General features: G+C 34.7%; 1 protein-coding gene across 1 annotated transcript; it reads right to left on the bottom strand.

Annotated features, from left to right (window-relative positions):
* Positions 1 to 1,203: 1,203 nt before the first annotated feature.
* LOC129393057 (putative ankyrin repeat domain-containing protein 20A12) lies at positions 1,204 to 22,874 on the bottom strand. The gene is made up of 5 exons (XM_063597392.1): positions 22,788 to 22,874; positions 14,899 to 15,273; positions 13,194 to 13,343; positions 1,966 to 2,247; positions 1,204 to 1,359 (listed from the first exon to the last, which is right to left on the bottom strand). Exons 1-5 carry the CDS (start codon positions 22,872 to 22,874, stop codon positions 1,297 to 1,299), a joined length of 957 nt encoding a protein of 318 aa, XP_063453462.1. The 3' UTR covers positions 1,204 to 1,296.
* Positions 22,875 to 24,336: the final 1,462 nt, after the last annotated feature.

The following is a 24,336-nucleotide window of genomic DNA, read 5'->3' as shown; positions in this document are numbered from 1 at the left end:
TTTCTAAGGTGATTTCTACTGAACAAGCAGTTCAAACAAAGTAGACAGGGAAGAGAAATGGCTATCAGTGATGTATGGCTCAACAGGTAAAACTTCCTGCCTTCTAAAATGGCTCTACTTGTAAGATTCTGAAGATTCCATTAGAAATACTTGTATTTAAAGGGTAATAATGTGGGAAAATGAAGATGTTGATTTGCTTGATTATAAGAACCACTTCACTAGAAATAATTATATCAAAACATCATGTTGTACTCCTTAATGTAGGTTAAGAAAACTAAAATGAAAGAAAAAAAAAATCTAGGAATACTTGTGTTTAGTAAACCAGTTTTAGATTTCACTCTTGTACATTTCACCCATTATCTAGGACCAATTAAACATTTGGCACTGAGGAATAATTCAGAGCAACAACTCCTAGGGGAGAACTAGATTGTCTGGTTGGTGATCAAAAAGAACAAAAGCATCTCTGAAGGCAATTAGCCCCCAACACTGTGACCAAGGCCCTGGAGGTGGGGCATGTTCTTTCTGCCTTCCACACACCGCTTCAGGCTGAACAAGGTGTTATTTTTTAACCGCTTTGTGAATTACACTTCTTTAAATTCCTGTGATATTTATTCCCTATTTCACAAGGGTGCCTTTTTGCAACATCTTGAATATGTTACACAAATAGTCTTTCGTGAGGCACCCTCTGGTGATGATACTAAAGATCACAATCAAAAACAATTGTGCCCAGAGTAGCAGTACCACTTTGCATTTAGGTTGTGATCCACTGAAAAGTAAATTAAACACATTAATATTTCTATTTAGGGAAATTCTGACAAGTAATTTTATAACAAGTTCACTTCATTAATTATAAAGCTTCAAAAATACTTAGTGAAAAAAACTAACAGATCAGGTTAATTACATGAGACTTTTCAGGAAAAAAAGCCATACAAAAGCAAAAAAAAAAAAATGAGAGGAGAGACAAAAACTATCTTTGACTAACATTTTAAAGGTAAAATTATTTACTAACATTATTTTTCAAAATTACATTGTCAAATTGGCATTCACTTCCTTCTAATCTCCTGAAGCCATCTCACTAAAAATTATGCTTTTGAAACAAATTAATGAGCTTAATTCATTTTCTATGAGTGTATGTTTTGACTTAGTTAGTTAATTTTTTTGACATGGAACTGTTAGCTTTCAATGCTGCTGCAAAGGCTTCCTTATATTCTTCTAACTCAGTTGTAACCTCTTCATAAGCAGTTTTCATTTTGTAGAATTTACATTCCACATCTTTAAGTGTGAGTTCCTTCTTATTTAGTGAAGCTGTATTATATCCTTGTTTAACTGCTCTAATTGTTTTTTATATTGTGCTTGTTCCTAAAACAGAGGAAAAGAATACACTTTTAAAACAATTATAACCTAATTATTATGTTTGTTGCCTTTCATTTTGAGTCAGTGATTCAAAGAGTATTTTTGAATATGTTAAAAAAGAGGATGAAGTTTAAAATATTTCAGCAATATCAAAACTAATAACTGAATTCAGAATTAAGTCTGATTTGTAAAAATTTGAAATCGTAATTATGCTAGTATTAATGTAATCTGGTCATATAAAAAGTAATAGAATCCATTCATAGTTTTAAAAAGTGATCAATGAACACTGTAGCTTAAGACCAATTCATAATTATCACATAATTTCTAAATCACAATTTTTTCCTATGCCAACTGGTCTTAATCATCAAATGACTCCATAATGAGAATCATTACTCTGAAAGATTGATTTTGTTATAATAATAATAATGGAAATTTAAATATTTAAAAGAAAAAACAGATATCTTTTTTTTCTAGAACTCTACAAAGCAGATTGCTACAAGAGAGGCAGAGGAAACTATATATATATATATATATATAATCTCCAAAATATAATTTGCAGTGAAATAAATGAAAGCACATTACAAGTAAACTTACCTGATTTAAACAACTTACCTGTAAATGGATTTCTTCTAATTTTTCTACTGCCTGCATTGCCCTTTCATCTAGCTTTGATTTATATTCTTGTAGTTTACTAAGTTCTACCATACTGTTTTCCATATGTGTCTTAAGATTTAATATTTCTTCTTCCAACATCTTTTTATCCTCCTCAAGTTTTTCACATTCCTGTTGTACTTTTTTCATAGATAATAACTCCTGTTGAAAAACTTGATTCTTTTTAGCCAAATTGACACATTTTGAAGATACAGCTTCCTTCTCCGCCGTAAGATCATCAAACTGCATGAATAAAATAGTATAGCTTGATAATGAAGTAGGCTGAGAATAATCTAATACAAAACCAATAGCAAATTTTGAAATGCATTTACTTGCAATAAAATGTTATCTGTAATGCAGCAGATTCTTCAAATGTGAACCCTTAAATTACTCAGAATTTTAAGAACAAAGTTAAAGCTACCATGAGTCATAAAAATATATTCTTTACTATCATCATCTTTGCCACAGAATTTTTGTACTTCATTTTACTTTTATTTTTCTGATAATTCATTTTTGTTCCTCCTTAAATGGCACAAAGTTATCTCCTAGTAAAAAGTGTCTAACCCCCTTCCTTCATTATCATTCCCCACAGTATGTCAAAAAAAGTTTCAGAGATATCATATTGAGTTATTTAGGCCAAAGTCAATAAATGGGTCTAGGAATAAGACTTTGAAAATGATATTACACTCTATACCAGGCATGGTGGCTCATGCCTGTAATCCTAGCACTTTAAAAAGCTGTGGCAGAAAGATCACTTGAGGCCAGGAATTTGAGATCAGCCAGAGCAACATAGTGAGACCCCCATCTCTAGAAAAAAAAATTTTTTTTAATTACCCGGGCATGGTGGTTCATGCCTGTAGACCCAGCTAGTTGGGATACTGAGGTGAAAGGATGGATTGTACCCAGAGTTCAGGGCTGCAGTGAATTATTATCACTGCACTTCTGCCTGGATGACAGACAAAGACCCTATCTCAAAAAAAACCACAAAATAATGAAATCTATGATTAAGAACTCTGATGCTATAAGCCTTTCCTTAAACTGCAAATGTTTCATGCTAATTTGAATTGCATTTTAAGAAGTAATGATTCTTGGGGTAAAGACCATAGAATACGGCACCCAGAAATAAATCCACATATTTCCAGCCAACTGATTTTGGACGAACATGCCAAGAATATACGCTGGGGAAAGGACAGCCTCTTCAAATGAATGACACTGGGAAAACTAAATATCCATATGGAGAAGAATGATATTAGCTTCCTATGTAACACCATATAACAACATAAACTCAGAATCCATTGAAGACTGAAATATAAGGCCCAAAATTATCAAACTACTCTAAGTAAATATAGGGAAAATGCTTGAGGACGTTAGTCTGCACAAAGATTTTTATGGGTAAGACATGAGAAGCATAGGCAAACAACAAATCATAGACAAAAGACACTACATTAAGCTAAAGAGCTTCTGTCCAGCAAACAACTAAGTGAAGAGAAAACCTGTAGAATAGGAGAAAATATTGTCAAGCTATTCACCTAATAAGGGACTAATATACAAAATATACAAAAAAACTCAAACAACTTCACAGTAAAAAAAATCTCAGTTTAAAATTGGGTAAAATATCTAACTATACATTTTTTTGGAAAAAGAAATACAAATATCCAATAAATAAATTTAAAAATGCTCAGTATCACTAATCCTCAGGGAAATACAAATCAAATCTACAATGTGATATAATCTTGCTTCAATTTGAATAAATTGCTGTCATTGAAAAGACAAAAAAATAACAAATGCTGGTGAGGCTCCAGAGAACAGTAAACTCTTACATGCTGTTGGTGGGAAGGTAAATTAGTGCAGCCACAATAGAGAACAACAGGAGGTTTTCTCAAAAAAACTAATAATGGGACTGCCGAGGGATCCAGCAACCCCACTACTGGATATTCAGGCAATAGAAAAGAAAACAATAGATCAAAAGGATATCTGTCCTCATATGTTTACTGTAGCTCTATCCACAACAGCTTGTGTATGGAATCAACCAACATGTCCATCACCAAATGAATGGACGAAAAACTGTGGCACACAAACACAGTGGAATACTATTCACCATATAAAGGAATTAAATCCTGTTATTCGTGGCCACGTGGATCAGTCTGACGGATGTTATGTTAACTGCAGACACAGAAAGATAAATACTGCACATTCTTACTCATGTAAGGGAGCTAAAGGAAAATTGAAGGCTGGGCAATATGGCTGATGCCTGTAATTTCCTAGCTCTTTGTAAGACCAAGGCAAGAGAATCATTTGAGGCCAAAAGTTCCAGAGCTCCCTGGGCAACATAGGGAGATATCTCTACAAAGTCAAAAATCAGACATGTGCAATGGTGCATGCCCATAATGCCAGCTGCTTAGGAGGCTGAGGTGTGAGGATCAGATGGGCCCAAGGGTTTGAAGCTGCAGTGAACTATGATCAAACCACTGTCTCCAGTCTGGGTGACTACAGTTGCCCAGAGCCCAGACTACACTAGCAAGACCCTGTCTCTTAACAAAAAAAAAGCTCACAGAAGTAGGGGAGGGGAGGCTGGTTAATGGATACAGAATTACAGTTAGATAAGAGGAGTGAGTTCTGGTGTTCTGTGGCATTTTAGGGTGAATATGGTTAACTATGACTTATTGTATATTTTTAAAAAGCCAGAAAATTTTGAATGTTCACAATTCAAAGAAATGAAAAATGGTTGAAGTAGTAAATGTGCTAGTTAGCTTGATCATTACACACTATAAACATGTATAAAAATATCACTCTATAGCCCATAATTATGTATATATGTGTCAATTAAAACAAAAGAGAAGCTACATTCATCCCATTTAAAAAACAGAATATGGGCCAGCCTTACTGACTTCCTTCTAATGAGTAGAATGTAGTGAAAGGGATACCATGTGGCTTCCCTATCTCAGACTGTTTTCCCTTGGAACCCAGCCCCAATTGTGAGAGCCATCAGGCCACAAAGAGAGCCTGAAAGTGCCTGTGTCAGTGTTCATGCTGCCTGTCCAAACCAAGTTTACAGCCGATGGGCAGCATCAACCATCAAACAAGTGGGTGACCAAAGCTTCAGAGGATTCCATTTCCCCAACTGATCAGCTGTTCCTAGGGAAGCTGAAGGGAGCAGAGACAAGCTGTCCTGGCCAAGTTTTTCCCAAACCACAGGTTCATGAGCAAAATAAATGTTTTTCTTTCAAGCCACAAGACTCTGGGTAATTGTTAGGAAAATAAGTTTTAAAAAGAGACAACAGGAAACATAACTTATGCAGCAGAAAAGAGTCTCCTTTAAAGCAGGATCTAATAAATGTTGATATTTATTTATTGATGTCAAACATTATTGAGAAGCAGTAGATAACCAGGAGAGAGACATAAGCTGCTGAGGAGGAATTTTCCTAAAACTCCTTCAATTATGAACTCTGATAACAAGGCAAGGGTGTCTTCTTACAATTTCCCCTCAAGTTAGGAAGTAAGACTGGGAAGCAAGAAGATGTATGATTTGAAAAACACCTAGAAATACTGGGTGACATAGGCAAAATCAGACATTTACCTGATTTCAATTAACTAAAATTCTAAAAGAAGAAGTTTTGAGTATTTATTAATCAACCTAGTATTCAATTTTCATTTTCTTTTCTAAATGAGGAAATAAGGAGAATATTATGGAATGATTTTTATTCTTCACAGAAGTAAAATAAGCATAGTGTGTTTTTGAGTGTTAAGACACAAATGCAATTTCTCCTTTACCTTACTCCAAGCTTGTTTGTATGGAGAAGTTAAGACCATCCCATCTCTATGTTATGCCACAATGCTTCTCTATAGCACACAACTTGGCTCTGAAATTTTGAAAGTCAAAATACTAATCTACTATGTGTCTCTGATAAATTGCCTGAACGTTATCTGATTTTGAAGTGCTGCACTCCTAAGACTTTTTCTTGGAATGAGTTAAACGTTTTATTCCAAGAATCCTCTACTGAGCTAGAAAGCAGAGCTGTGCATCTCTGTTTCAGTAAAGGGAGGTCAATAAAGGGAACTGTGGTTTCTGAGAATGCAAGATCTGCACTAAGAAAAGGATTAGCCACAGTGCTACCCAAGAGAACTAGCTACCAGGAGGAAAGAGGGTCTGTAAACTGCAGGATGATGACTTCACTTGATTTCCACTGAGAAAAGCTGGTGGCTCAGACTTAAACATCTCCTTCCTAGATGGTAAACATCTATGGAAGGTTCTATGAATTATAATGAGTTAGTAAAACATAATGCACTGAATATTAGACTATGTCAGCAGATCCTGTAACCAAAACTTACTGAAAATATAACTATAGTGGGAGGCAATGGAAAAGAGACTAAAGGCTTGAATGGAGAAAAAAAGAAATTAAGTGTGTCTTGTAAGCCTGGCGTCTGATCATGTCTTAGAGGAAGTAAGGTATAAGCTGGCCAGAGACTCCTTTGTGACACAAAAGGTGAAGTTACAGACATTCCACTAAATTTAATTTTTATTATGATATAAGACAACTGGTAATATGCAACATGATTGAAAAAAACTTCTCATTCAATTCGATTGGGCCTTGACATAAGAATAGACATAAACAAGCTAAGAATTGACAATCTAAAAATAAGCCTGCACTTTTACAGTCAATTGATTTTATACAAGCTTAACAAAAGAACAAAATGGGAAAAGAATAGTCTTTTCAACAAATGGTGCTGGGACAACTGGGTATCCATAAGCAAAAAATAAATAAAGTTCGACCAAATATCTTATTTAATAATTAACTCAAAATAAAATAGTTAACTGTAAAAGCTAAAACTATAAAACCCTCAGAAGAAAACCCTGGCATAAATCTTCGTGACTGCATTTGCCAGTGTTTTCTTAGCTATGACTCCAAAGGAAAAATGGATTCAATGGACTTCAAAATTGAAAACTTCTGTGCCTCAGAAGACAGTATGAAGAAGTGAAAAGGTAAGACGCCAAGTAGAAGAAAGTATTTGAAAAGCCTGTATCTGATAAGGGACTTACATATATAGGAAATATAAATAACTCTTGCAATTAATAAATAACAAGATAAGCCAATTTTAAAAAATGGGCAAAGATTTTGAATAGATATATCTGCAAAGAAGATATAAAGATGGATAAGCACATTAATAGATGCCTAATGTAATTAGTCATTAGGAAAATGTAAATCAAAACCACATGTGGTATCACTTCACACCACAGGATAAAATCTTTGTTCAAGAAAAAAGAGTGTTAGGAAAAATGTAAAGAAATTAAAACCCTTATCTAATGCTGCTGGGAATGTAAAGTGATGCAGCCACTTTGGAAAACAAACTGGCAGCTCCTTAAAGGGTTAAGCATGAAGTTACCATATGACACAGAAATTCCAGTCATAAGTATATGTTCCAGAAAAGTAAAAACATACGCATGCACAAAAACTCATACATAAATGTTTACAGCAGCATTATTAATAGGAGTCAAAAAGTGGAAAGAACCAGAACGTCTGTCACCTTTGGGTGGGAGAGAACCCAAAGGTCCATCACCTGGTGAATGGATAAATGAAATGTTTGATGTATACATACAGTGGAATATTACTCAGCAATAAGAAGAAATTAAGTACAGATACCGTATTAGGAGGAGACAGCAAAATGCCTAGGCAGATACAGAAGGGTCCCCGGAGAATCTCCAACCAGCCCCACAAGTGTTTACACCAGATATTATGTGCTGATAAGGGAACCTGGACTTGTCTTGCCTGGACATGCCCACAGCAGACCGGAGGCCCACATGCAGTGGGGGGATGGGGTGGAGTCACCAGGAATTCACGCCTTATGCAGAGGAGGAGCCTGGCCGCTTCAGCTCATGTGATCCTGGTATTCAATTGTGAGGTGGAAACCTCTTTGCAGGACCCCTCTCTTTGCTGAGAGCTGTCCTTTCACATAATAAATTCTGCCCTCCTCAATGTGTCTGCATGCTTAATTTTTCCTGGTCACGAGAGAAGAACCCAGATGTAGCTGAACTAAGGAGCAAAAACCCGGCATGAATACCTGCTACAGCACAGATGCAGCATGAAAAATTATGCTAAGTGAAATAAGCCAGTCCCAGCAGACCACTTGCTTTTTATTTCAGAGACTTATAGGCAAATGTATACAAAGAAGGTGGGTGGTTCCCTAGGGCTGACGGAGGATGAGAAAACTGGTGAAGATGGCTAAATGATGTGGGGTTTGTTTTTCGGGTGATGAAAATGTTCTAAAATTAATTGTAATGATGACGGCATAACTCTCTGAAAATACTAAAGTTAATGAATTCTATACTTTAAATGAGTGAATTGCATAGCCTGTTCATTATTTCTCAATAAAACTGTTACCCCCCACCCCAAATTAATTTGGTACTAGAGATTTGGAGATAGGTACTACTTGGTTTCAAATCACTGGCCAGGGTTCAAGGTCTAAGAGAATCAACAACGTGTCCTTTTTATAGAAAAAGAGATTTATATTTTACAAGCTATCCTTTTCATTAGTATCAAGTCTGTAAAATTAAATGAAAAATCTTTCTTTCACTGCTTAAAGCACTGACAGATTTATATAGAGGAATAAGACCTTGTTTTCTTTGGCCCCAATTTCTATCTAAAGTGTCTGGGAAACACACCCTTCAAACTATCAAATCTCATCAGATGGGTTTTATTAACACTTATAATGTGGCTTCCTTTCTAATCTGATTCTGGTGCAGCATCACAGAGAGAAGAAGCTGAAGGAAATCAAAATATTTTACCCCCAAATATATTTTTTGATGTATTTTGAAATGGCTGCTGCAGGGCCAAGAGATTGAAATGGCCCTCATTAAGGTAGCCCAATCTCGCCCCTTCTAGGTCTTCCCAGATCTGGGGAAGATTAACTAAGAGCCTGAGGCATTTAAAGTTTGAAAAGATATATTTACCCTCTATTTTCTCAACATATTTTGGCAGAATTTGGATTTTTCCATTATCAATATTTTCCAAAATGCATGATTTTTAATACCAAAACTGATTTAAAATTACCATACGTTGGAATATAAATTATTCTATTATAAAGATACATGCATTTGCATGTTCACTGCAGCACTATTCACAATAGTAAAGACATGGAATCAACCCAGATAGACATTATCAGTGATAATGGGATAAAGAAAATGTGGTATATATACACCATGGAATACTATGGAGCCATAAAAATGAATGAGATCATGCTCTTTGCAGGGATATGGATGAACCCGAAGCTGATATCTTCAGCAAACTAATGCAGGAAGAAAAAACCAAACACTGCATCTTCTCACTTATAAGTGGGAGCTGAACGATAAGAACACATGGACTCGGGGAGGGGAACAACAAACACTGGGGCCTGTTGGGGTCAGGAGGGAGAGCATCAAGATCAATAACTAATGTGCACAGGGCTTAATATCTAGGTGATGGATTGATAGGTGCAGCAAACCATCATGGAACACGTTTACCTATATAAGAAACTTGTTGGCCAGACTGGTCTTGAACTCCTGACCTCATGATCTTCCTGTCTTGGCCTCCCAAAGTGCTGGGATTACAGGTGTGGCCACCATGCCTGGTGGCTATTTCTCTTTTTAAATTCTCTCAGGACTCCTAAAATCTCAAAACTTTGACCTAGATTCCCTAATCTACATTTCCAGCTCTGACCATTTTCTTGAGGTCTCTTCCTTCTAGTACACATATTATAGAAAATATTCTCAACCACATGCTCATACATTGCTAATTGGTGCAGATTACTTTTGTAGATAGTGAATGTTGTCTATTTTATGTTCGTTCTCATTAATGTTACTTTGAGTATACTGTTATTTTCTAATCTCAAAGGGGGACTATCTCACTGTTATGATAGTAACCAGTATACTTTGTCCTTTTTTTCTTGCTTTCTTCTTTTTTGGACCAGTATACTTTGTCTCTTTTTTGTTTTTCTTTTTTTCTTTGTTTTGAGATGGAGTCACACTGTGTCATCCAGGCTGGAGTACAGTGGCATCATCTCAGCTTACTGCAACTTCCACCTCCTGGGTTCAAGTGATTCTCCTGCCTCGGCCTCCCAAGTAGCTGGGACTACAGGTGCACACCACCACACCTGGCTAATTTTTGTATTTTCAGTAGAGACAGGGTTTCACCATGTTGGCCAGGCTGTTTTTGAACTGCTGACCTCAGGTAATCCACGCACCTCGGCCTCCCAAAGTGTTGGGATTACAGACGTGAGCCACGGCACCCAGCCCTCTTTTTCTTTTATGATGAAAACTTTCCCATGAGAATCATATTATCAATTGTTTGCCTTTGTTTTCTTTTAAAGAAATTCCTTTTCCATAGAGATATGGCATGATGAAAGTCTTGTTCTAAAGTTTCTTTTGGGGGACACTTAACTATGTCATTGGGAAGCTTCAGTAAGTAGAGATCTCCCTTCTTCTCACTCAAGATTCTTCATCTCAAAATGGTGTCCACCAAATGTCTTAATCCAGGTAGTCTCTTGTTTAGAAATTCATGAAATAAGAACCTTCTCGAGAAGTTGGAGGCTATTGATTGAGATGGTTTAACGCTGCCCCTTATTATATGTTTTACTCCCAAGGTAGACATCAAAGTGGCTAATAATTCTATGACTGATGTCTAACTCACTTCTATGGGAATCTATACAAAACGTTTTATTTATGAGACAGAGTCTCCCTCTGTTACCCAGCCTGGAGCGCAGTGGCTTGATCACTGTTCACTACAGCCTCAATATTCCAAGCTCAAACGACCCTCCTACCACGGCCTCCCAATGTAGCTGGGACTACAGGCGTGCACCACCATGCCTCAGATAAGTGTTTAATTTTTTTTTTTTTTTTGAGACAGGGTCTCACTATATTGCTCTGGCTGGTCTCAAACTCATGGGCTCAAACGATCCTCCTGCTTCAGCCTTCCAAACCAGGTGTTTAACTGGGGACTAACATGAAACACTTAGAAGACTACGTGGAACATAGTGAGCTACATAAAATATTTGCTATTAGCATAATAATTTTATTGTATATCTTAACAAAATTGTGTATTTTAGGCAGGTGGCATGCCAATGGAAGTACTCTCCTATAGCTGCACTGAATCATTCTTACCACTGAGAGTTGCAGCAAATGGGGGACATAATTTATAACTTACTTTTCTCTCTGTATGACTCATTAGGCAATGACTATGTATGTACTACAATGTAAACAGCACTTCCTGGATTGAATAGTACATAACTGACATGACCAGCAGAGACAGGCTAAAGGCACTGAGCTGAAAACCCTGGACTCTATTGCTAAATCAAGGCTCCTGAATCCGTTCCCTCTGAGCAACTGTTGCTGTGGTGCTGCCTTCACAAGCACTCTGCTGAGCACTCAGATTGAGGTGCTCTGCTATCTGTCATCGGACAAGCTGCACCCAGAACTGTTCAGCTGACAAACTGGTAGCAGTCCAGAAATACAGTTCTGCTGCATAGTGAAAAAAGGCCAATTTAGATTCTTTTTCATAGAGAGAAAAACATAAATATGTGATTTAACAAGTCTCCTGTATTAAACTAATTGGTTTAGATTTGATATATAATTGCTAAAAACACACTTAGAATATAAACCTTACTGTGTCAAGGTCTCAAAGAAGAAATAATTGGTATGGTATAAAGTATTGAATTGTATGCTACAAACTTCTAAGCTAAAATATTTTCAATGTATGCAAGGATAGGTGGCATACATATTATATATTATTCCCCCATTAAGCAAATTTATAATGAGAGAAAATTATCTTCCATAAAAAAAGCCATGTAAAATTAAGAACTAAGTTTTTCTGCACAGACTAGACAATGATTGCTAACACATAAGGTCAATGAGAGAACAGTCAGAGAAAGCTTCATGAAAACAATAAATTGTCTGCCACGTCTGAGTGAATGAGGCTAGATGAACAGAAACTGAGAAGGTAGAAAGAATAGCATGAGCAAGACAAGTGCTGAAATCTGCCCACTTAACTCTGAGGATAAAGTCCAATGGCAGAGCAATAAAAACCCGTGTCCACATAATAACCTGTAAGTGAATGTTCACAGCAGCATTTTTCATAAAAGCTAAAAAGTGGAAACTAACCTAAAGGTCCATCAACTGATGAAAGAATGGAAAACCAGTGTAGCCATGGAATAGAATATCATTTAACTATAAGAAGAAATAAACTACCAATGTGTGCTAAAACATTATGCTAAGTGAATTCTGAAAACATTATGCTAAGTGAAAAAGCCAGTCACAAAGACTACGTATTGTATAACTCTATGTATATGAAATAAGCAGAACAGGCAAACATATGGAGACAAAAGTAGATAGATGGTGGTCGCCTACAACAGAGGTAGGTGGAGGGACATGGAGGAAGGCTGCAGTCATGCCTAGGAGATGTAGGGTTGCTTTTCAGGGTGATGAAAATGCTGTGAATATACTAATAGATACTGCGTTGTACATTTTAAATGGTTGAACTCTCTGAAATGTGAATGATATCTCAGTGAAACTGTTTTTAAAATCCAAAGGCAGGATCAAGATAATTTTCTCAACTCTCAATTTTTGATGTACATGTTATCTCAAATTTAAATATTTCCACAGTTTTATAGTATATTTTAAATAAAAGATAAATAAAGAAAATGCCTAACTTTTCAAATAGTTTGTAAATTAACCTAAAACATGCACTTTTAAAAGAATAGTATAATGGCCTTTCTGTACAAGTTAACCTAGAATCTGTGAAATAAATAGACACAGATTCTGTGTCCACTCACAAAAGTGAAGAAATAAGACAATTTTCTGGAACATTCCATGAAACATTCTTCTCTGATTTAATCTGGCCTGCCTCATCAGAGCAATACAAAAATTACTTAAAAATACTGTTTTAACAGGACAAAAGTCAGTTTTCTATGAGGAATGATGTATAATTCTCAACTTTTCCAAGGGTACATATTGTAAGAGAAAAGGTATGCAATGGATTTTTCAAAATGGTAGAATGAAAGTCACTATATAAAAAAATAAGTACATTATAGAGATAGTAAAATGGAAATAATTCATTGTAATGAAAATAAAAAATCAAGCTTCTGCCATAATTAGTATCCTAAAACATGTTATGTAATTCAACTAGCTACAGAATAACAGTTGACATGCTAAGTTCCATACATACTTGACTTTCCACTTGAAATAATTTCTTCTTTGGGACCTGTGTCTCATCCAAATTAATGTGATAATGTGATATACCTTCCAGTGGAGACTCTAACATAGTTAATTTTTTTAGGCTGTCAGCCGCTTCTTGTTGAAGTTGTCTCACAACCACCTGAGAAAATATTTTTGTTACTGATTTTATAAATTGCCTTATTATTAAATTATGTTAATAATATTTAACTCTAACATACCTACTTTGAAAATTATCACCACACATATCAATTCACCTTCTTTTAATCACATGTACACATTTGTATTTATTACTGAATTCAGTGAGGGATGCACAATATGTTCTCTTCCTGCCAAGTTGGTATTCTCTTACTTACATAACAGATTCATCCCACCATTCAATCATCTTAGAAGCTCAACTCAACCTCAAAGTTCCTGACATATTCAATCACCTGTTCAAATCCTTCCAACAGATTCCTATCTCAGAATAAAAGTAAAATTCCAAAGGCCTTTGAGGTCCTAGGTAAACAGGTCTCTTCCTCCCTCTCTGACTTCAAAGCTCCTACAACTCCCTCCTATAATTACTCCATTCCCACTGTACGTGAAGCCTGCCACCCCTCAGTCTGAAAATAGGGATCTAATGCCTTACTCATAAATCACAGGCAGCTACAAGTATCTTTGTACTGAAGAAAATTATATTCCAATGATAGTCATTGAGCCTTGAAATAAAAATTAGGAGCTAATTATTAATATACATATTCAAAGTAAACTATAAATACCAGTGGGAAGACTAAACCAAATATAGTTTTGCTAAATATTACCACATGTATCCTAAATTATGATTTTATAACAATTAGGTGCCTTTAAAACATTACATAGTCAAAAAAATATGTAATTTGACATATTTTCAGATTTGTTAAATTAATATGATTAATAACAAAGATATACCAACTAAAATACATAAAAAGCTACTTAAAGCAAGGTATTACAAGACACAGCAATACACTTCAGTTCATCTGGGAAATCTAGAATTAAGTGTCAAAGAAAATCAATTAAATTTTAATTTGAAAATACTCATTTCAGGTGTAAACATTTCCATTTATACTTACATTATGGTCTTAACATGTGGCAACATAAAGTCATTAAAATTATTATTTCAGCAGTACAGAACTATCTACCTTAAAATATGACTCTGTGCCTAATAAAATTTCATAGGTGACACAATGTCTTTTCTCAAAGTAAATCATCTCTCACCTCTACCTTTTATTTCATAGAAATGAGGCACGTTTCTAAGCTGGTATAGTAAACACGGTTTTCCTTTTTTTTAAAATTAAAACAGCTTTGTTGAAATATAATTTACATACTATAGAATGTATCTGTTTTAACTTAAAGTTAAAAGATTTTTTAGTCCATTTACTGAGTTGTGCAGCCATCTCTACAATCCAACTTTACAGCATTTCCATCACTGCAAGATCCCTCACGCCCATTAGCAGTCACTACCAGCTTTCAGCCCCAGCCCTTTGCAAACATTATTCTACTTTTTGTCCCTATACGTTTATCTTTTCTGGATGCTTCATGTAAATGGAATCATACAGTATGGTAAACACACTTTTTATCCATTGATTTTTATATTCAACTAAGTTCAACATGTATCCAGAACCAAATGTTTAAATTTTCTTTCTAAAAGTTTGAAAATATTTATCTTCCTTGATACTTACTACTCTTTCTGCTTTCTTTCTCTCATATTGAAAGAGACTTTCTTTTAAATGATCACATTCATTCATTACCTTCTTATTTTTCTCTTCTAGCATGAGGTCTTTCTTTCCACTCTCAATAAAGCCTCTTTGGATATTAGTTACTATCTCTTTATGATCCTCTTTCTGATGAACATCATCTAGTTGCTGTTCAATGCACGGATTTTCATGTTGGAGTTGACATATCCTCTCTTCTACACAGCTCCACTTTCCAGTGGAATTATTCACTTTAGCTTCTGCATTTTCATACCTCTCTTTCATTTCCTTTATTTGCTGCTGTGTTTGGCTTAGGTCGTTTGGAGAGTTTCTAAAGCCAATGACTTTTTTCTGAGAGTATCTCTTTTCTTACGGAACTTATCTTTTAAGGTATTGAATTTAATTTGCGTTTTAGAAAGTTGTTCAGTAAGAAACTCATTCTTATCTTCTACTTCGGAAATATCAGAACTCATTTTTACTTGTACGGAAACATCTTGTGTTCACTCTAATGCAAGTTTTAGGTTTCTTTCTGTTTTCACATTTTCACTGTGTTTACTTATAGCAGCAGTCAGTCTAGACTGATGATTCAATTTCAGCTTCCAGTCTTTTGTTGCTTTCTTCTTCCTTCAACAGTTCGGAATTGAGCCTTGTATTCTCAGCTTTGAGATCATTAAGCTCTTGTTGATACCGGAATTCTGTTTTTGTTATCAATTCCTCATTGAGTTTTATATACTTTTCAAGGGCAGCATTTATTTTTTTTCACAATTTTAACGTCCTTAAGATATTTATTTTCTTTTTCCAGGTTGTCATTTTTCATTGTGCATATTTCCTGTCTGAGTATAGCAATATCTGTCTTCAAAATGCAATTTTCATCCATCAGATCTTTCATTTCTTCGTGATTATGAAAATCCTAAATAAAACAAAAGAAAGTTTTAGCTAGTACTCAATAAAATAACATATCATGATTACCTATGAAGTTAAAGAATAACCTGCACATCCATATACTAAAAAGGTTACTGTAAGTGGATATCCAACTGGAGAAAAAGTTGAAGCAAAACTTTGAACCTTATAGAGCATAAGTTCCAAAAAGTTCAGAAATTTATTTAAAGTCAATGAATTTATAAAAGTAAACACACACACACACACACACGCACACCAGAGAATTTTTAAGAATTTCAGAATTGGAAAAGCCTTTCCCTGAATTACAACAAACTCAAAAGCATAAATTAAAGCATTAACAAATTTGACTAAATTAAAGTATATCAAAAAATTGCATTTACACTTTGATATCTAACCCATACACCACCCTATAGTAAGAACTTTACTTCACACGTATTTGGACAGATAAAATTTCCCAGAGTTACTACAGTTCTGTTTCGCTGATAACATTCTATTTCAATTTGACTCTTGTAACACTTTTATAGTCAGTTGCAAGAATTACATTTACTAAATAATAAATCTAGACATTATACTAGTCACTCCTATATACATTCATTGATGAACTCATCTAGTTACCACAATTTTGAAAAAGAAATGTTAAAAATATAAGCAAGCTACAGGATTTTCCCCAGGACTTCTGACTCTACTTCTAGTTCTCTGACAGATCACAGTTACTTCTGTGGTGTAAATGTATCAATACGAAAGAAAACTTTTATTTCAAAACACCAATGGTAAATAAGATAAAATTTATAGAGCTCTTCTTAGAATATCATGAGATTATTTGTGATTGCAATAATTTGTTTCCTCTTTATAGTATTAGGTACAGTAATCAATATGAAATAGCGGGAAGTACAAGGAACAATTTTACTGGGAAAAAAATCTTTATCAATAGGTTATCACTAAGTATATATTATGGCATATTATTGTTTTCAAAAGCTCTTTGTAATAAAATAATATCCTATGTGGATGCCAAGATTTATAATAAATATTAATAATTGTACCTGTAAGTGTCATCATTCATTTTTTGAAAATGAGATAACATTTCTGGTTTGTTTTATACCAAAATATTATATATTACATCAAGAGGATATTATAAGTAACATTGATAAAATAAAGTTTAAAATATAGAATTTTTACCAAAGATTGATTTATCTGATTTGGAGTATTTCTTGTAGTCTTCAGTTTCATCTCTAGTGATTGAACAGTTGGTTCAAGTTGTTTTGCTTCAACTTCTTTCTTATATTGTTTCTCTTTCCTTTCTAATTCTTCTCTATTTTTTTGTACAGCATATTAACATTTGTTTTTTCTTCACTTTCTTGTCTTAAGATGCATCTGCAGATAAAGACATTTATCTTAAAATTCATTTTGTTAAAAAACAAAGAGATCATCCTGTGATCTACCTCTGCAGATGCTCTTTATCATCCTAATAAAATTTCTATGTTCTGGATTATTTATCCTTTATAGTTCTCAGATATTTAATTTCTCACTTCAACATCTTCAAACTAATGCATATACTTGAAAAGTAGTAAGGAAAGAATATTCTGCTAAAGTTTTTGTTACTAGTCACTCTAGTATGTATTATAAAAAAGGATACTGGAAATAATTCAGTATAGTTAGAAGTTCAAAATTACCTTTTCAAATCACACAGTCATAATTACTCCCCGATTAGAAAAGATCATTTACAATCAACTAAATTTTTTAAGTTACTATTTATTGACAAGCGTATAAGTTCACTAGAAATAAATTTTCATCTCTATGAAATATTGTAGGTGTCTCTCCAAATGATTTACAGAGTAAGATGTCTCTCACACAAACTATATCTGCAGATGATTGTCATCTAAAACTAGGCTAAAGAGTCTAACATCTGTTACCCCACACTTTTTATAATTCTTTCTTAATACTTCCAATTCACCTTCTTATTACATATATTTTATATATTTATTAAGCTGTTGTTCATTATGTGTAATATATAATTAATGCCCTTAATAAGTATGTGTATGTTTACACAAGTTATGTTTTCCTGTGAAATCTAGTCCCAGAAGTGGAGTTGTTGAGTTAAAGGGATGTCAGGTTATTTGAAATTTTGATACACAGCACTAAGTTACCCTTCAGAAATAATTTACCAATTTCATATACCAACAGTGTATGAGAATGCCTTTTTCCTCACATTTTCAATGGTAGTAATTACTTTTTCAATATCAGCATGACTTTACAAAATATATCTTATTTTATGTTAATTTGCATTTTTCTGATTACCAGGCAGGGCTAAATATCCCTGGTAAAACTATAAAACTTGTTAATCATAAGGAACATTAGTCCAATTTTGAATTAGTTTATAGCACAATGACAATTATCTGCTGAGAAATGCTGCTATAGGTGGCCAGGCACGGTGGCTCACTCCTGTAAACCCAGCACTTTGGGAGGCCGAGGTGGGCAGAACACCTGAGGTCAGGAGTTCGAGACAAGCCTGGATAACATGGTGAAACCTCATTTCTACTAAAAATACAAAAAATTAGTTGGGCAGGGTGGCACATGTCTGTAATCTCAGCTACTAGGGAGGCTGAGTCAGGAGAATCACTTGAACCCAGTATGCATAGGTTGCAGTGAGGTGAGAACACACCATTGCACTCCGGCTTGGGCAACAAGAGAGAAACTCCATCTCAGAAAAAAAAAAAAAACAAATAAAAAAACAAACAAAAACACACTGCTATAGGCTTACTTACTTATCATGCTCTTCCTTCAGTTTCTTGGGAAATTGCTGAGGATACGTTTTCCCAACCTTTCTCTTTTTGGTTAATCTGTCAACAGCAGCAGAAGACGTACTATGACATACATTTTCTGAGTTGTAGTTTTTCACTTTTGTTTGTATTATTTCCTTCTTTGACCTTTAATAAAAGTAATATGAATAATAATTATTATTTTATTCAATAAAAAAACTTTTTCCCTGATTTTTTCACTTGATTCAGGTTAACTATCACCATTTTAATGATAAAAGTATTTTGTGCTTACTTTAATTTTATCATTATACATAATAATTATAAGATACTTATCATTTTATCATTGAAATTTTTGTCAAGTCTGCTCATTTCTGTTTGAGTGAATGGAATAATTTTCCAAAATTTCAAAAAGGACTCTTCTCCATTTTGTGCTTTTATTCGCATCCACTCTTTGCTATCTGATATAAACGTTTATGCTATCTGACTGGCAGAAACAGAGAAATAAAAAGACACAGGCATGACATATATGTTCTGTCATTGCCACCTGGATTTTACATGAAATAGCCAGATTAAGAGGATGTGACCTTGTAGGCCTTCAGGAAGAGTAAAGAAGTTATCCCTTTTCTGCACTGAGCTATTCTTTTCCCCACTGCCTTTTATCTCTTTTTTTTTTTTTTTTTGGATCCTGGGATATCAAAAAAGTGAAAGTTCTCCCTGAACTATGGGAACCAATGTTTGCCACAACACAAGAAGCAGAGTGAAACTGCTGAGTTTCTAGTGCAGAATTCTGGAAAACGAGATGCTTCCCAGATTTCACATTCAATTACCACAAACATTTATAGGTAGAAAACATACAGTACTGTTATCTACTTTAGCCCCATTATCTACTGAAAATGGGAGTCAAACCAACCAAGACATATGAAATGTTTCATCCAGAGCTCTTGAGGTGGCATTCCCCAGCATTTCACGGCACCAAATAGCGTGATACAATTCCATATTGCTGAATTACATAAATTACCAGATAAATTTATCAAATTAGTCAGATATATTAAAAGTCTAACTTGAGCAAAGCAATTTAACACCTCAGAGGGTGGGAAAAGGCCTCATCTGCTTTTACTTTGAAAGAAGAAAATCTCTCGATTTTTGTCTATCTTTAGAACACCATGTACAGAACTCAACTTTCTACTAAAGAGTCAAAGGCTAAATTTTTAGCCAAGAAATTATGCTTCTTTCTTACATGATAAAAATCATACATGCCAAAACTTAACATACTTTATTAAACAACATAATGTAAGGTCTGATTCAACAGAAATATTGGAGTGGTGATTTTTTAAAATATGTGGAAGTATATATTTGTTTTCAAAATATTGGAAATAAGCATGATGGAACTATACATTCAAACAGTTTGAGCTAAGCAGATAAACTGGCGTGCATGAAAACACATTAAACAGACTCATTTGGCTGGGAATATTCATTGCAACTCTCAAGGCTAGACGTGTTTTTGTGGCTCATCTCAGTCATTGCTTCCCTCCCATTGTATTCCCATTCTATCATTAAATAAATGTAATTCATCCCTAAATGAATACAGAAAAAAGAATCTAGAATCTAAAGCTTATTTCTTTAGCAATTTCTTTATGTTGATCTGGTTCAGAAGGTCACATGGTATATGGCTGAATTAGTTTCCCAGCTCATATGCCACTTGGAAGACTGAGAGTGAGACTTAGGTTGATTAATGAAGAAACATTATGAGAACATTCTCCAGAACCGTTGTTTAGATAGCAGGACTAATCTACTTTGACACATAATTACACATTTAGAAAACCCCGCTGTAACTGTACACATGAGATTTTCTTGAATAGAAAATTTGACTAAATCAAATAATTGATAAAGAGAAAAAAGAAGCAGCAAGTGAACCTCCGTCTTTTTGAAGTTGGACTTTCTCTTTCTCCAAAGCCAGGAACTCTACTTGTAACATGCCTACCTCATTCTTTTTACTATTATTATACTTTAAGTTTTGGTACATGTGCACAATGTGCAGGTTTGTTACATATGTATACATGTGCTATGTTAGTGACCTTGGAATATCTTGCTGTAAGTCTTCTAGCTATATTTTTGATGTTCTCTCACTATGTGGCAAAGAATAACCCGCATTTTATAATTCAAGATTCATACTTTTGTAGTTATTAACACTGGGATTGTCATACAGCGGCTTCTGGAATAAGCACTGTGTTGGTTTTCTGTTTTTATAAGTATCTGTAGGAGCAGAAATACTGTGACTTTCTATCTGAATCATACGCTTCATTTCTTTGGGGTGGGTAAACCACAAATCAAAAAGACTTTCTGGATCTCTAGACTGAGACCAATGCCTAATGTCTAATTTCCAATTAGTGGTATTTGGGTTTATATATTTTTCCTTTTGCATGTCAAACTCTTAATCATCTTTCATTTCAATCATAATTACTGCGTTCCTTACTTTTTCAGTTTCTATATCATAACAAAAATTTTCATCATCTGTGTTAGAAAGAAGCTGTGTGTCTGGTTTGTTATCATTTTTATAGTCTGATTTATTTTAATTTAAATGAAGCTTAGAAGATGACTAGTAAGTGTATTTCAGGGACCTGGAGTGTGAATGGAATAAAAAGACATTTGACATGGGCTTCCTCTGTTCAGGCGCTGCCTGGACTGCCACAGAGCTAGACCCTCCAGATACATTTTTCTCCTCACAATCAGGGACATGATTCATCAGACTAGAGGGCACTCCTTTTTTGTTCATCCCTCTTTAGAGTTACCATGTAGGAGCTCTTCCTCGGGGCAAGCAGTAATTTTGGAGTTTTCAGAACTTTTACCAATATTCAGCTTGAACTTGTTTGTAATGAATTTTAAAGAAAGTCATGAATATATAGATTGAGTCCCTTTATCACTGTTCTTACCCAGTTCTGGTTCTTGAGACTTTTTGGGGGGGGGGGCAGGTGCAAAATGGAAAACAAATTTGCTTATTTTGTTTCTCAGATGTCTTTTCTGTCAGAGTGTATGTTTTAAAATTAGCTTTAATCAAGTATAAACAAAGAAATATTAGAAAATAGTTAAAATTTAACTGTGAAACTTAATCTATGTGTTGCTACTCTTAAATTATGGGATTGTAACTAAAAAGTGAAAAATAATTTGCCTTGGCTTAACATAGGACAGAAACATGAACCAGCAAGCTGAACTCTCAGTGTCTGTTTGGACTAAACTTAATGCATTTGTGTAAAATCTACCAGAAATGAATTCAAAGATGATAGGTAGTATTATAAAAGCTTCCTCTCTTACAAAGACTTTACCTAAGCATACCAGAAAGAGTGAGCCCTTACAGTGCATGTTTATTTCTGAAGATTAACTAGAGCACTAGGCAAACACTAAATTATTAAGAGCTAAACTGAACACCAATAAGAAAGAGAAGCAAAATTTTAAATTCTAATTCAAATGATATACTACGATAGTGTTATGTATCTAGATAGAATTTCTGCTTATATCCACTTCTAATATATTTTAAGTTCCGGTAGTGATAGGGTTTGGATTTTTTAAATTTTAGTAATGTTTACTATGTATTTATGTTGAAATAAAGTTATTGTTCACACCCTGACACCAAAGGTCCCATTCTGCAAGGTAGGATTCTCATAATAGGCAACTGCATTGACTTTTATGACCCCATTCACTCCCTGAACACAGACACAGAAGTCAACTGGTGACCACAAAACAGAATAAATCTTTAACCTCGGCACTGGTGACCAGAAATATAAAACTGCAACATTTGAAGCACTGGCAATGATGACTCCTTTAATACTACTTTAACTCAGTGGCCATTGTTGTTAAACTGTTCATAATTTCTATTCCTCAGTAATATGACCCAATACTTCATGTTACCTTGTGTATTATGAGTAAGGTTATATAAATAAAACAGCAAGATAATTCTGAAAATTTCTTGCTTCAATTCCAAGGGTAAAGACAGCTATGAGTTACTAGAGATACTAAGAATTACTAGAATAACTAATAGTTACTAGAGATAGTAAGAATATCTTAAGTTTCATAACTGGTTAAGATGTTTTAAAAATTAAATATAAAATTATGATCTATTGGATTCTAAAGGTATAGTCTGAAAGGTCATGTCATTTGGACTATGCTTTGTTAGTAAAGCAAAAAAAAAAACCCTAATATTAAACAAGAACTTAAATTTTCATATACCTGTGATTGCTTCTTTTCACTTCTTTCACACTTTTCTTGCTCTTCCTCTAAAGCCACTGGTAAGGTTTGTTCTGTTGACAAATTCATTGATTTAGTTCAAATGAACTAAGAAGAGTTAGATAAAGACTATAATCTTTATAAAAATAAATAGAGAATAACATTTCTTTGTATTTTATATTTTGAGAGTTTGAATGAAACAATGTTTACTGAAATATTTACTTCTGTAAGAAATACTTCTAATTATCCAAAACTTCAACAAACCACTTGGGGAGACACCAGATATCACCAGATTCAAGCCATGCAAAATCTCAGGGTCACTCACAAATTGTTCCACCCAACATAAGTCAACAAAACTGTTGGAAACAAAACAGAAATTTGAAATACAGTCAAAATATACAATGTAATGCTTTACTATACTTTGTAACACTATCTTTTTAACAAGACACTAATTGAGTTGGCAGTTACTAATAATTTGCAAAATTATTGTTCTTTATACCTCAATTAGTGTGCACCCGATTTTTTACATCACAAATGTTTTCCCCTGCTATTCTGAAAAATTTATTTTCATCTTTTAAGACTCAGAAAGTAGGCTGGGCATAATAGCTCACATCTGTAATCCCAGCACTTTGGAAGGCCAAAATGGGAGAATTGCTCAAGGCCAAGAGTTTAAGACCAGCCTGGGAGCCATAGGTAACCTTGACTCTACAAAAAATTAGACAGGTATGGTGATATGTTCCTGTTGTCCCCGCTACTCAAGAAGCTTAGATGAGAAGATCCCTCAAGCCCAGGAGTCTGAGGTGTCAGTGAGTCTCAATCATGCCATTGAACTCCAATCCTGGGTGATAGAGTAAGAACTTGCCTCCAAAAAGAGGAAAAAAAAAAAAGGCTCAGAATGCTATGTGAAATCTTCCTTGATTCTAGCTATCTTTCTCCACACACACAGGTGTCTGCTTTGTTGGGGTCCCTTAGTACCTTGTCAATTTTTCTAGTGTCACTTTACCACCTGACCTGCACATCATGTCTTTACATGTTGACCCCCTTTGCTGCTAGACGGTAGAGGACAATCTTTTGAATCATCTTTGTATAAACAGTCTTAATTTTGCTAAATAATTACTTATTGAGTTCCTGCTAAGTGTTAGGCACTGGGGAATAAGAAAGGAAAATAGAAGCTGTCAGGGATGGCTTTCCTAAAGATCATCCATGAGCTGAGACTTAGAGAGTGAGGTTAGCCAGATTAAGCGAGGCAGAGGGCAGGAAACGGTGAGCACATGCCAGGCAGCAAAAAGAGAGGAAGATAAGCCTCCAAGAGAGTATGCATTTCTCTGCAGAAGAGGAAGGGTGAGGGGGCCATTACCAGCAGCTCAGTAATTCCAGAGAAAAAGGCAGATGGGGAAAGGGATACAGATGGAGATTTGGGCAGAAATCAGTTTCCTTTTCTTTTCTTTTTTGGGACAAGGTTATACTCTGTCTCCCAAACTGGAGGGCAGTGGCATGATCTCAGCTCACTGCAACCCGGCCTCCCAGGTTCAAGTAATTCTCCTGCCTCAGC

This window comes from Pan paniscus, chromosome 17 (genome assembly GCF_029289425.2).
Source record: "Pan paniscus chromosome 17, NHGRI_mPanPan1-v2.0_pri, whole genome shotgun sequence".
Classification (NCBI taxonomy): Eukaryota; Metazoa; Chordata; class Mammalia; order Primates; family Hominidae; genus Pan; species Pan paniscus.
Note: the sequence above shows the minus strand (reverse complement) of the source record. Positions and strands in the feature narration are given on the sequence as shown.